This window comes from Nerophis ophidion, linkage group LG22 (genome assembly GCF_033978795.1).
Source record: "Nerophis ophidion isolate RoL-2023_Sa linkage group LG22, RoL_Noph_v1.0, whole genome shotgun sequence".
In the NCBI taxonomy this organism is placed as follows: Eukaryota; Metazoa; Chordata; class Actinopteri; order Syngnathiformes; family Syngnathidae; genus Nerophis; species Nerophis ophidion.
In genome coordinates, this window is record NC_084632.1 from 44,432,476 (window position 1) to 44,446,694 (window position 14,219).

At 39.8% G+C, this 14,219-nt stretch overlaps 1 protein-coding gene across 3 annotated transcripts in view; it reads left to right on the plus strand.

Moving 5' to 3' along the window:
- Window positions 1-14,219, plus strand: part of ttll7 (tubulin tyrosine ligase-like family, member 7) — a 145,273-nt gene that overhangs the window by 59,274 nt on the left and 71,780 nt on the right. For all 3 annotated transcript variants that reach the window (XM_061883983.1, XM_061883984.1, XM_061883985.1), the window contains exons 8-9: window positions 3,155-3,319; window positions 4,033-4,191. In XM_061883983.1, the coding sequence (XP_061739967.1) occupies window positions 3,155-3,319; window positions 4,033-4,191 (324 nt within the window). The remainder of the gene's footprint in view (window positions 1-3,154; window positions 3,320-4,032; window positions 4,192-14,219) is intronic.

Consider the following 14,219-nt stretch of genomic DNA (forward strand, 5'->3'; position numbering starts at 1 on the left):
TTGAAATATTTTTGGGTGATTTTTAGGTGAAAGTATGTCATATTTTGTTTGTTTTTCATATCAGTAAAACAAGGTTTTCTTTGACAAAAAGGGTATAAAACATCAAAAATGAAATAAAATAATAAAAACATATATTTACAGACAGATCTGTAGCTGATTTAGAGATTTAATATATTTTATTAATACATATCTTATTTTTAACACATGAGTGTTATTGCTCTAAAAATAAAACATTAAAGTCAATGTTGTTAGGAATTATTGACATTTCTGAGGCTCCACTTACTTCTCATCAATTAAGTTTTTTAATATTTTGGGGTTATTTTTAGGTGAATATATTTCATATTTTGTGTGTTTTTTATATCAATAAAACAAGGTTTGGGGTTTTTTTTTAACAAAAAGGGTATAAAACAAAAAATAATAGTAATAAAAACATAATTTACAGATGTGAAGTTGATCCAGAGATTTAATATATTTTAATAATACATATTATATTATTTTTAACACTTATGAGTGGGACCCTTTTGGATACCCAATAACTTACTCTTATTTTCAAATTGTTATGTTGCTCTAAAAATAATAATAATTAAAATCGATGTTTAGAATTACTGACATATTTAATTAAAGCTCCACTTCATTCACATCAAATATTACATGTTTTGATATTTTGGGGTGATTTTTAGGTGAAAATATTTCATGTTTTCTGTGTTTTTTATATCAATAAAACAAGGTTTTCTTTTGACAAAAAGGGTATAATACATAAAATAATAATAAAAACGTATAAATTACGAATAGATTTGAAGTTGATTTACATATTGAATATATTTTAATAACACATATTATCCATATTTTAACACTTTTATGAGTGGGGCCCTTTTGCATACCCAAGAACTATTTAGTTTTAAACTGTTATTGCTCTAAAAATAATAATAATAATTAAAATCAATGTTATGAATTACTGACATATTTAAGGCTCCACTTTCTTCACATCAAATATTACATTCTTTAATATTTTTAGGTGAAAATATTTCACATTTTGTGTTTTTCATATCAATAAAACAAGGTTTTCTTCTGACAAAAAGGGTATAAAACATAAAATGAAATAAAAAATAATAATAAGATATAATTTACGAATAGATTTGAAGTTGATTTAGAGATTGAACATATTGAACAATTGCTATCAAACAGTTTTCTTTGACAAAAGAACATTTTGAACTGTATTTTAATGTAGGGATCTATTTAAGCAGTGAAAGTAAAACAATATAGTGAGAGGAAGGGGGGGTTCATCATTGTGCAATGCAGTCTGCTGAAAATGATGGAAAGTGCCACTCTACATAGCAACCAACACTATTTTTGAAGTTGGAATTGCCACAAAAGTCATTTAAAGAGATTTTCACTCTGCTGTCATCTGGTGGTTAAAGTTGATAGTGCATCCCCCAATTTGTCACGTTTCATGTGTCAGGTAAACCGCCGGAAATTAATCCCCTTCCTACTGTATCACTTTTGGGTCCCTGGGACCTTGAACACCCCCAACATTGATGGGGTGACACTAGTGTTGTTTTGTGTGTGCATTGTGTTTGTGTTGTTGCTGACCCCCACAGTGTTGTTTTGTGTTTGTGTTGTTGCTGACCCCCACAGTGTTGTTTTGTGTTTGTGTTGTTGCTGACCCCCACAGTGTTGTTTTGTGTTTGTGTTGTTGCTGACCGCCACAGTGTTGTTTTGTGTTTGTGTTGTTGCTGACCCCCACAGTGTTGTTTTGTGTTTGTGTTGTTGCTGACCGCCACAGTTTTGTTTTGTGTTTGTGTTGTTGCTGACCCCCACAGTGTTGTTTTGTGTTTGTGTTGTTGCTGACCGCCACAGTGTTGTTTTGTGTTTGTGTTGTTGCTGACCCCCACAGTGTTGTTTTGTGTTTGTGTTGTTGCTGACCGCCACAGTGTTGTTTTGTGTTTGTGTTGTTGCTGACCCCCACAGTGTTGTTTTGTGTTTGTGTTGTTGCTGACCGCCACAGTGTTGTTTTGTGTTTGTGTTGTTGCTGACCCCCACAGTGTTGTTTTGTGTTTGTGTTGTTGCTGACCCCCACAGTGTTGTTTTGTGTTTGTGTTGTTGCTGACCGCCACAGTGTTGTTTTGTGTTTGTGTTGTTGCTGACCCCCACAGTGTTGTTTTGTGTTTGTGTTGTTGCTGACCCCCACAGTGTTGTTTTGTGTTTGTGTTGTTGCTGACCCCCACAGTGTTGTTTTGTGTTTGTGTTGTTGCTGACCGCCACAGTTTTGTTTTGTGTTTGTGTCGTTGCTGACCCCCACAGTGTTGTTTTGTGTTTGTGTTGTTGCTGACCACCATGGTGTTGTTTTGTGTTTGTGTTGTTGCTGACCGCCACAGTGTTGTTTTGTGTTTGTGTTGTTGCTGACCCCCACAGTGTTGTTGCTGACCGCCACAGTGTTGTTTTGTGTTTGTGTTGTTGCTGACCCCCACAGTGTTGTTTTGTGTTTGTGTTGTTGCTGACCGCCACAGTTTTGTTTTGTGTTTGTGTCGTTGCTGACCCCCACAGTGTTGTTTTGTGTTTGTGTTGTTGCTGACCACCATGGTGTTGTTTTGTGTTTGTGTTGTTGCTGACCGCCACAGTGTTGTTTTGTGTTTGTGTTGTTGCTGACCCCCACAGTGTTGTTTTGTGTTTGTGTTGTTGCTGACCCCCACAGTGTTGTTTTGTGTTTGTGTTGTTGCTGACCCCCACAGTGTTGTTTTGTGTTTGTGTTGTTTTGTGTTTGTGTTGTTGCTGACCGCCAGTGTTGTTTTATGTTTGTGTTGTTGCTGACCGCCACGGTGTTGTTTTGTGTTTGTGTTGTTGCTGACCGCCACGGTGTTGTTTTGTGTTTGTGTTGTTTTGTTTGTGTTGTTGCTGACCGCCATGGTGTTGTTTTGTGTTTGTGTTGTTGCTGACCCCCACAGTGTTGTTTTGTGTTTGTGTTGTTGCTGACCACCATGGTGTTGTTTTGTGTTTGTGTTGTTTTGTTTGTGTTGTTGCTGACCGCCATGGTGTTGTTTTGTGTTTGTGTTGTTGCTGACCCCCACAGTGTTGTTTTGTGTTTGTGTTGTTGCTGACCGCCACAGTGTTGTTTCGTGTTTGTGTTGTTGCTGACCACCATGGTGTTGTGCGACAGAGCCAGCTCTTCATGCACCTGACCAACTACTCGGTGAACAAACACAACCACAACTTTGAGCGAGACCAGACGGTGGACAAAGGCAGCAAGAGGTCAGTCAGCTGGTTCACGGAGTTCCTGCGCTCCTGCGACTACGACGTGTCCAAGTTCTGGGGGGACATCTCTGTAAGTACTCACACACTCACACACACACACACACACACACACACACACACACACATGCACCGCAAACACTAGGACAGTCACAGTGGATGCTTACGATTTGTTTGATCAGCCGTTTTACTGCCTTGTTACAGACACCGTTTGGAAATATTCATACATGGAAAACCAAGGTTTCTTTTCAAATGTAGTGGGTGTGGCTTATATAGCGGTGCACTTTGTAGTCTGTAAAATACAGTAATCTTCCGCCAAATGGGAAAACATGTTATTTTGTAGACTAACAGATACTACATTGTTTCTTTTGAAAACAAGTATAGAAATAAACATTTACAGAATATTTCTATGTAAAGAAAAATAAAATACCACTCCACATGAATTTAAAGACAGCATTATGATGAATAGAGAACAATGGTTGCTATGAAAAATACTCATCTCTTCACACTTGACGTTCTACACTACAAATAAATATCTGTATAAGTATCTGCAATTCTTATGGGATCGGTTTCAGTATCGGCCAATCCTCGAGACTCCAGTATCGTATTGGAATGAATAAGAGGCTGAAATGTGCAAAAAAAAAAAAGGGACGGTCCACAAGATGGCGACCTCCTCCTGCTGTTTGCTGCAAAGCTCTTCTGCACATCCTGTGTGTGTGTGTGTGTGTGTGTGTGTGTGTGTGTGTGTGTGTGTGTGTGTGTGCGTGCGCCTCGGTCTTTGTCCAGGATCTGGTGGTGAAGACGCTGATCGTGGCGGAGCCTCACGTCCTCCACGCCTACCGCATGTGCCGCCCCGGTCAGCCACCAGGGAGCGACAGTGTCTGCTTTGAGGTCCTGGGCTTCGACATCATCCTGGACCGCAAGCTCAAACCTTGGCTCCTCGAGGTACGCGTGTGTGTGTGTGTGCGTGTGTGTGTGCGTGTGTGTGTGTGTGTGTGTGTGTGCGTGTGTGTGTGTGTGTGCGTGTGTGTGTGCGTGTGTGTGTGTGTGTGTGTGTGTGTGTGCGCTTCATGCTCTCAATTACCAGCGAACATCCACATGTTAAAATGAAGCCAACTCACTACTTGTACACAAAGTATTCACAGTGCTTCAGCACAATTCCTTTTTGTCCTCAAAATTCTACACACAATACCCCATAACGCATTGCTCACCACATTTGTGCCTCCAGACAATCCTATCTCGGAGGTCTAAACACGATTCCTTGGACCTCATTCCTGCTTTGTGCTCTGCCACGCAGGTGTTGGACATGTGTGTGTATGGACAGGTGTGTGTATGGACAGGTGTGTGTCTTTGCAAGTCCAAACATCTGAATTTTGCTCACAATTCTGTCAGTTAATTAGTGATTAAGGCATCAAAGGGTTAAGCAGATCAGTTGAAACAAGATCCACCTGAGCTCACTTTTGAGCCTCAAGACAAAGGCTGTGAATACTTATGATTTATGATGATTAGGTTTTTATTTGTAATTAATCTGGGAACATTGGAAAAAACTAGCCAACACCGAAGATACAGGAGACTCAAAAAATGATGTGTCACTTATGATACAACTATTTTGACAAAAATAAAGTAAAAATGGGGTATTATGTGTAGAATTTTGAGGACAGCAATGACTGTATTCCCTCTGAAGGCAAGTGTGTATCAAAGCAAAGTGTTAAGTGAAGTGCTGTGAGTACTTTGCGGAGCCACTGTGAGGTGTGAGGTGTGAGGTGTGTGGGGGCCCCTAAAGAAGGCCCTCAGTATGTGGAGTGACCCCTGACCATGATGCTGGCTCCGTGCTGAAGTCAAGCAGTCTTCATCGGCACGGAAACACGCTGATTACACACTCTGAAACACCGCCTTCAAGTGGGTGTGTGTTTATGCAGCGCACACACACACACACACACACACACACACACACACGCACACACACACACACACACACACACAAATTAAAAAGTACACTACTACATGCTTATAAAGTACACTCACACACTAAATATAAAGTACACTAACACACACATTTACAAATTAAAAAAGTACACTATTACACACTTATAAGGTACACTAACACACACACTAAATATAAAGTACAGTAACACACACACTTACAAAATATATACTACACTAACACACAATTACACAACAAAGTAAACTAACACACACTTACAAAATATAAAGTACACTAACACACACAATTACAAAACATAATGTACACTAACACTCACACCTACTAAATATAAAGTACACTAACACACACACCTACTAAATATAAAGTACACTAACACACACACGCACTTACAAAACATAAAGTACACTAAGACACACACTTACAATAAACAAAGTACACTAACCCACACACTTACTAAATATGAAGTACACTAACATACACTATTACAAAACATCAAGTACACTAACCCAGACACTTACAAAACATAAAGTACACTAACACTCACACTTACAAAATATAAAGTACAGTAACACACACACACACACACACACACACACACACATACACACACACACACACACACACACACGCGCACACACACACACTTACAAAACATCAAGTACACTTAAAACACACTTACAATGAACAAAGTACACCAACACACATTTACTAAATATAAAGTACACTAACACACACACTTAAAAAACATAAAGTACACTAACACTCACACTTACTAAACATAAAGTACACTAGCACCAACACACTTACAAAACATCAAGTACACTAACACACACACTAAATAAAGTACACTAACACACACACACACACACAATTACAATAAACAAAGTACACTATCACACACTTCCAAAACAAAGTACACTAACACACACACAGACTTACAATAAACAGAATACACTAACACACACACTTACTAAATATAAAGTCCACTAACACACACATACACACACACTTACAAACCATAAAGTACACTAACACACACACTCAGAAAACATCAATTACGCTAACCCACACACTTACAAAACATAAAGTATACTAACAGTCACACTTACTAAATATAAAGTACACTAACACACACATACTTACAAAACATAAAGTACACTAATACCCCCTCTTATTAAATATAAAGCACACTAACACGCACACACTTACAAGACATGAAGTTGACTAACACACACACTTACAATGAACAAAGTACACTAACACACATACTTACAATAAACAAAGTACACTTAACACACACACACACACACAGGGTGCCATTGAAGTTCTGGGTCTCCTCCAGAATTTCGTGCTCGCCATTTTCATGTCCGCCTGTCAGTCAAACCTGAAGCCCCGCCCCCTGGCTGGCCCTCGCTCGCATTGAGCCAAGTATGCTGAGTGCACTGCTGCCCCCCCACAGCAGGACACTTAGAGCAGTGGTCCTCAACCACCGGTCCGCGGCCTTCTACCGGTCCGCACAAGAAATAAAAATGTATATATATATATATATATATATATGAATATATGAATATATATATATATATATATATATATAATTTGAGATAGGCTCCAGCACCTCCCGCGACCCTGAAAGCGGTAGAAAATGGATGGCTATATATATATATATATATATATATATATATATATATATATATATATATTAATTTGCAGTTAAGAGGTTTTGCTTTGTGGAATAGAAGAGGATGGAATGAAGGATCATTTCCTGACCTGACGGATTAGTGCGGTAATTTGACAAAGGGTTTACAAGAGCGGTGGTGCTCCATTTGACTGCTGTTACTTTGCGACAGAGTGCGTGTGTGTGTGTGTGTGTGTGTGTGTGTGTGTGTGTGTGTGTGTGTGTGTGTGTGTGTGTGTGTGTGTGTGTGTGTGTGTGTGTGTGTGTGTGTGTGTGTGTGTGTGACATGCTACACAACTATCAATGCAGTTGTTTCACTCCAGCAGTAATGATTCTCCCTGTGTGACTAGCAGCTCTCTATAATGTTCATCAATTAACATCCCTCTCACACACACACACACACACACACACACACACACACACACACACGCAGACGCACACGCACACGCACACACCGTGTCTACTTCCTCTTTCATGCAACAGCGACAGCAAGAGCCAAATGATTAGTCAGGGGACGAGTGCGCTGCTCCGGCTGTCAGCTCTGAAAATAACTTCATTGCTTGTGTCGCCTGTCGCTGCACCTTGTTTTTCAACACGCTGGAGGACGGCCTCCTGCAACCTGTGCCTGACAGCAAGGCCCCGAGCTTGAATGTGAGACACAAACTGATGACTTTGCTACAGTTTAAGGCTAATTACCCTAAATTACCGGACTATAAGCCGCTACTTTTTTCCCCCTACACTTTGAATCCTGTGGCTTATGAAACGCTGTATAAAATACAGTAATCTTACACCAAATGGGAAAACATGTTATTTTGTAGACTGACAGATACTACATTGTTTCATTTGTAAATAATGAATTATTAAACATTTACAGAACATTTCTGTGTAAATAACTAATTTCACAACCTATATATCTGCAGTTTATAGTCCAGTGCGGCTAATATATGGAATGTTTTATTATTTTTCAAAGATTTACTAAGTGCGGCTTATAAACCGGCGCACATTGTAGTCTCGAAAATACGGTAATCTTTTACCAAATGGGAAAACATGTTATTTTGTAGACTAACAGATACTACATTGTTTCATTGAGAAACAGTTAATGTATTCAGTAAATAGACATTTACTGAATATTTGTGTGTAAATAACTCATTTCACAGCATATATATCTGCAACTCATTGTTCAATACTGCTCATATATGGAATTTGTATTTATTTTTCTCAGATTTAGAGGTGCACTTTGTAGTCTGGAAAATACAGTAATCTGCCACCAAATGAGAAAACATGTTATTTTCTAAACTGACAGATACTACATTGTTTCATTTGGTAATAATGAAGGTATGTAAATAGATATTTACAGAATATTTATGTGTAAATAACTAACTTCACAACATATATATGTGTGACTCATTGTCCGATGCGACTAATATATGGAATTTGTATTTGTTTTCCTCAAATTTAGTAGGTGTGGCTTATAGACTTTGATTGATTGATTGAAACTTGTATTAGTAGATTGCACAGTACAGTACATATTCCCTACAATTGACCACTAAATGGTAACACCCCAATAAGTTTTTCAACTTGTTTAAGTTGGGGTCCACGTTAATCAATTCATGGTAAACCAGTGTGCTTTGTAGTCTGGAAAATACAGTAATATTCCACCGAATGAGAAAATATGTTTTTTTTGTAGACTGACAGATACTACATTGTTTCATTTGAGAATATTTCTGTGTAAATAACTTATTTCACGACGTATATATCTGCGGTTTATAGTCCGGTGCGTCTAATATTTTGAAATTTTGTTTATTTTTTCAGGGTTAGTAGGTGTGACTTATAGACGGTGCGCTTTGTAGTCTTGAAAATACGGTCACCTTCCACCAAATTGGAAAACATGTTATTTTGTAGACTAACAGATACTACATTGTTTCATTCGGAAACAATTAAGGAATGTAAATAAACATATACAGAATATTTCTGTGTAAATAACTCATTTCACAACATATATATCTGCAGCTTATAGTCCGGTGCGGCAAATATATGGAATGTTTTATTATTTTTGTAAGATTTACTAAGTGCGGCCTATAAACCAGTGCACATTGTAGTCTCGAAAATATGGTAATCTTCTACCAAATGGGAAAACATGTTATTTTGTAGACTAACAGATACTACATTGTTTCATTCAGAAACAGTAAAGGTATGTAAATAAACATTTACTGAATATTTGTGTGTAAATAACTCATTTCACAACATATGTATCTGCCACTTATAGTCTGATGTGACTATTATATGGACTTTATTTTTATTTTTATTTGTTTTTCCCCCTCAAATTTAGTTTTTGCGGCTTACCTACCAGCTTTATAGTCCGTAAACATAAGATAAATCTATTTCAAACCATGTCACTATTTTTCTGCTTTAAGTTCCTGCCCAGTCGTTAGAAGTCGTGTCTGGATTCCCAAAAGCCAACGGGGTCCTCTTGGGTTAGTTTAGAACGGGCTCAGCTTTCAGACTGGGTGTCATTGTCAATTACTCTGACCTCCGCCCGCTTGCTACCTGACCCGAGCTGCTGTTCCGACACTGTCGTCCTCTCTTACGCCGTCAGATGTCAGCGCCGCACACTCGCCGGCAGGAAATGGAAGTCCAGCATGTGCAGAGTCCAATCCAGGTGTGGACCTGGAAGCTCCGTGCTATCAAATAGAAGAAGCTGTCAAATGAAATGAGTCCTTTCCTGGCTTCTTGTGTCAGGTCAGGCTGCCCATTGAAAAGGAACACGTCTTCTTCTCACTTCCCCCCTCGGGCTAAAGTAGACTTCCGACCTTCAATCATTGCAGAAGAGGCTTGCTTTGTGGAGATGAAGATGCAAATATATGCCAGCCACAATTCTACAAACACACTCACTCTACCACGTGCAAATATATTAACACTTCTTTCAATCCTAGACAATTGTTTTCTTACTTCTGTATCGTTTACTTGCAGAAAATGGACTTGGGAATTTTTTTTTTTAATTGAAGGAAATATTTCTTTATTGTACCTGAAAATGTTTTAGATTATTTTTTTATATTTGCGGATAGTTTTTTTCCATCCATCCATCCATTTACTACTGCTTGTCCCTTTTTGGGTCGGGAGGGTTCTGGAGCCTATCTCAGCTGCATTCAGGCGGAAGGCGGGGTACACCCTGGACAAGTCGCCACCTCATCACAGGGCCAACAGATAGACAGACAACATTCACACACTAGGGACCATTTAGTGTTGCCAATCAACCTATCCCCAGGTGCATGTCTTTGGAGGTGGGAGGAGCCTAACCCCAGGTGCATGTCTTTGGAGGTGGGAGGGGCCTATCCCCAGGTGCATGTCTTTGGAGGTGGGAGGAGCCTAACCCCAGGTGCATGTCTTTGGAGGTGGGAGGGGCCTATCCCCAGGTGCATGTCTTTGGAGGTGGGAGGGGCCTATCCCCAGGTGCATGTCTTTGGAGGTGGGAGGGGCCTATCCCCAGGTGCATGTCTTTGGAGGTGGGAGGGGTCTATCCCCAGGTGCATGTCTTTGGAAGTGGGAGGGGCCTATTCCCAGGTGCATATCTTTGGAGGTGGGAGGAGCCTATCCCCAGGTGCATGTCTTTGGAGGTGGGAGGGGCCTATCCCCAGGTGCATGTCTTTGGAGGTGGGAGGGGCCTATCCTCAGGTGCATGTCTTTGGAGGTGGGAGGGGCCTATTCTCAGGTGCATGTCTTTGGAGGTGGGAGGGGCCTATCCCCAGGTGCATTTCTTTGGAGGTGGGAGGGGCCTATCCCCAGGTGCATGTCTTTGGAGGTGGGAGGAGCCTAACCCCAGGTGCATGTCTTTGGAGGTGGGAGGGGCCTATCCCCAGGTGCATGTCTTTGGAGGTGGGAGGAGCCTAACCCCAGGTGCATGTCTTTGGAGGTGGGAGGGGCCTATCCCCAGGTGCATGTCTTTGGAGGTGGGAGGGGCCTATCCCCAGGTGCATGTCTTTGGAGGTGGGAGGGGCCTATCCCCAGGTGCATGTCTTTGGAGGTGGGAGGGGCCTATCCCCAGGTGCATGTCTTTGGAGGTGGGAGGAAGCCGGAGTACCCTGAGGGAACCCACGCAGTCACGGGGAGAACATGCAAACTACAAAACTATATTTTTGAATAATTTTTTTTAGTTGCGAGTATTTTTTTTTTAACTTGCAGAATTTTTTTTTTCTTTTTTTTTATCTGTGAATCATTCTTTTAATTGCAGAACATTTTTCACACTTGCAAATCTTTTATTTTTTTATGATTGAAGAAAAGTATTTTTCTAACTTATGAATCATTGGCCGTTTTTAATTGAAGAAGATTGTTTTTATATTTGCGAATTGTTTTTTTTTTGCTTGCAGAAGGCTTTAGATACTTGTGAATTGTTTTTTGAATTGAGAATTTTTTTTATTTTACTTGCAAATGTTTGTATTAATTACAGAAAATTGTTTGCTTAGTTGTGAATCCTTTATTTACTTGCAGAAAGTGTTTGTTTTTTTTGTTTTTTTTACTTGTGAATCATGTTGTAGGTTCATTCTTTTTATTTGCATTTTTTTCTTCTGCTTGCAGAATTTTTTTAATAGTCATATATGTTATTTAATTGAAGAAAATCATTTTTATACTTGTGAATTGTTTTTTTTTTTATTGATTGGCAAATATATTTAAAAACATTTCATTCGATAAAGCAATGCACAAAAAAACAAAAATCTATTTTTTTCTTCAATGAACAAAACAATTTGCAGGTAAAACATAATTTTCTTCAGTTAAAAATGATTTGCTAATATAAAAACAATTTTCCAATATTAATTACCATATTTTCCGGTCTAAAGAGAACTCCGGTATGCAAGCCGCACCCACAAAATTTTAGAAGAAAAACATATTTTCCATTTATTAGTCGCACCGAACTACAAGTGGCAACATTGTGGACGCCATCTTTGCTCCACAGTAAGTCTTTGCTGTCAAGTTGAAGTTCAAGTAGCAATGATTGTCACACACACACCAGGTGTGGTGAAATTTGTCCTCTGCATTTGACCCATCACCCTTGTTCACCCCCTGGGAGGTGAGGGGAGCAGTGAGCAGCAGCGGTGCCACGCCTGAGAATCATTTTTGGGTGATTTAACCCCCAATTCCAAGCCTTGATGCTGAGTGGCAAGCAGGGAGGGTTTATAGTCTTTGGTATGACTCGGCCGGGGTTTGAACTCACGACCTACCCATCTCAGGGCGGACACTCTAACCACTGAGCCACTGAGCAGGTGTCGTCCAGCTTTCTGTTTTTGTTTACTTTTGTAGCCCATTCAGTTTTAGTTTGGTTCTGCTTCACCTTCCCTAAGCTTCAATGCCTTCACATTTTGTTTAGTTTTGGTTTAAGCATTAAACACCTTTTTACCTGCATGCTGCCTCCCGCTGTTTCCAACATCTACAAAGCAATTAGCTAGCGGCTGCCACCTACTGATATGGAAGAGCTCCAGACAGCACCGACACTCATAAACAACAACACATCGTTTGCAGAATATATTTACCAGTTTGCAAAAAATATTTTTAACCCAAATAGGTGAAATTAGACAATCTCCCAACGCACACCGGACTGTATCTAGTGTGCCGCGGCACAGTGGTTGAAAAACACTGTCCTAGTTAATGACCTGCAACTCAAAATATTCAGGTCTTTTTTTTTTTTTAAGTTAATGTAAATTACACCAGCTGGTAATTTACTGTGATTAATCGTGACTAATTAAAAAGTGTGATACATCAGCAAAAGCAAGTGTAAAACTGATGCTCACACACACACACACACACACACACACACACACACACACACACACACACACACACACACACACACACACACGAACGCACACACACACACACACACACACACACACACACACACACACACACACACACACACACACACACACACACACTTTCACTGAACTGCAGGCGCCAGAGACCACCGCCTTTTTCCCGTCGGACTCCAGGTGGCAGTAGTCACCTGCCGAGAGCTTTATTAGGCAATAATTAGAAATGATGTATGGGAGCGTCTGCATCCATCCGCATCCACTCTCCTCCAAGATGACTGTTTCATAGCAGAAGTATCAAATTAGGGGCGCACATCGCTCATATGAACCTCAGCATTTAGTCATTTATCATCAGGTGGCTGTGAGACTCCGTCAGGCACAGGATGTATGTTGCATGTAAATCACCAACGTGTGTGTGTGTGCGTGTGTGTGTGTGTGTGTGTGTGTGTGTGATTGGGATGCTCGCAAGAAAATCCACATACGGTGGTGGTCAAAAGTGTAGGTACACTTGTAAAGAACATGATGTCATGGCTGTCTTGAGTTTCCCATCATTTCTACAAGTCTTATGTTTTTGTGATGTAGTGATTGGAGCACATACTTGTTGCTCACACAAAACATTCATGAAGTTTGCTTCTTTTATGAATGTATTATGTCTCTACTGAAAATGTGAGCACTCAAAAGTATACATACAGCAATGTTCATATTTGCTTCCATGTCCCTTGGCAAGTTTACCTGCAATAAGGTGCTTTTGCTAGCCATCCACAAGCTTCTGTGCACATTTTTCACCACAAAATTGCTGCAGTTCAGCTAAATGTGTTGCTTTTCTCACATGGACTTGTTTCTTCAGCATTGTCCACACCTTTAAGTCAGGCCATTCTAAAACCTTCATTCTAGCCTGATTTAGCCATTCCTTGACCACTTTTGAGGTGTGTTTGGTGTCATTGTCCTGTTGGAACCCCCAACTGTGCCCAAGACCCAACCTCCCCCCTGATGATTTTAGCTTGTCCTGAACAATTTGGAGCTAATCCTCCTTTTTCTTATTGTCCCATTTAAAGCACATGTTCCATTGGCAGCAAAACAGGCCCGAAGCATAATACTACCACCACCATGCTTGACGGTAGGAATGGTGTTCCTGGGATTAAAAGCCTAACCTTTTCTCCCCCAAACATGTTGCTGGGTATTGTGGCCAAACAGCTCCATATTTTGCCCTGTTATTCTTATTTAACTATGGAAAGCAATTGTTGTTACGCAGTAATTATTTAAACACTATTACTATATAGGTCGATACCGACAATTATTGAAATTGTTTATGACCTATGGAAAATAAGGAGCAATAGAAAAATATATTTCATTAGAAATTTAAGTATCAAGGCAGAAAAGAAATGTCAACACAAGCATGAAAACACTCCAACAATGTCAACAAAATAGTCAAATCACATTGAACACTAAACTCTAAGATCTTTAAAATAGAGAATATGTAAGAAATGTTTCATAAAGCTTAAACAAATAATGCTAAGTGTGAAAATGTAACCAAAAATAACTCAATTCTGCAGGT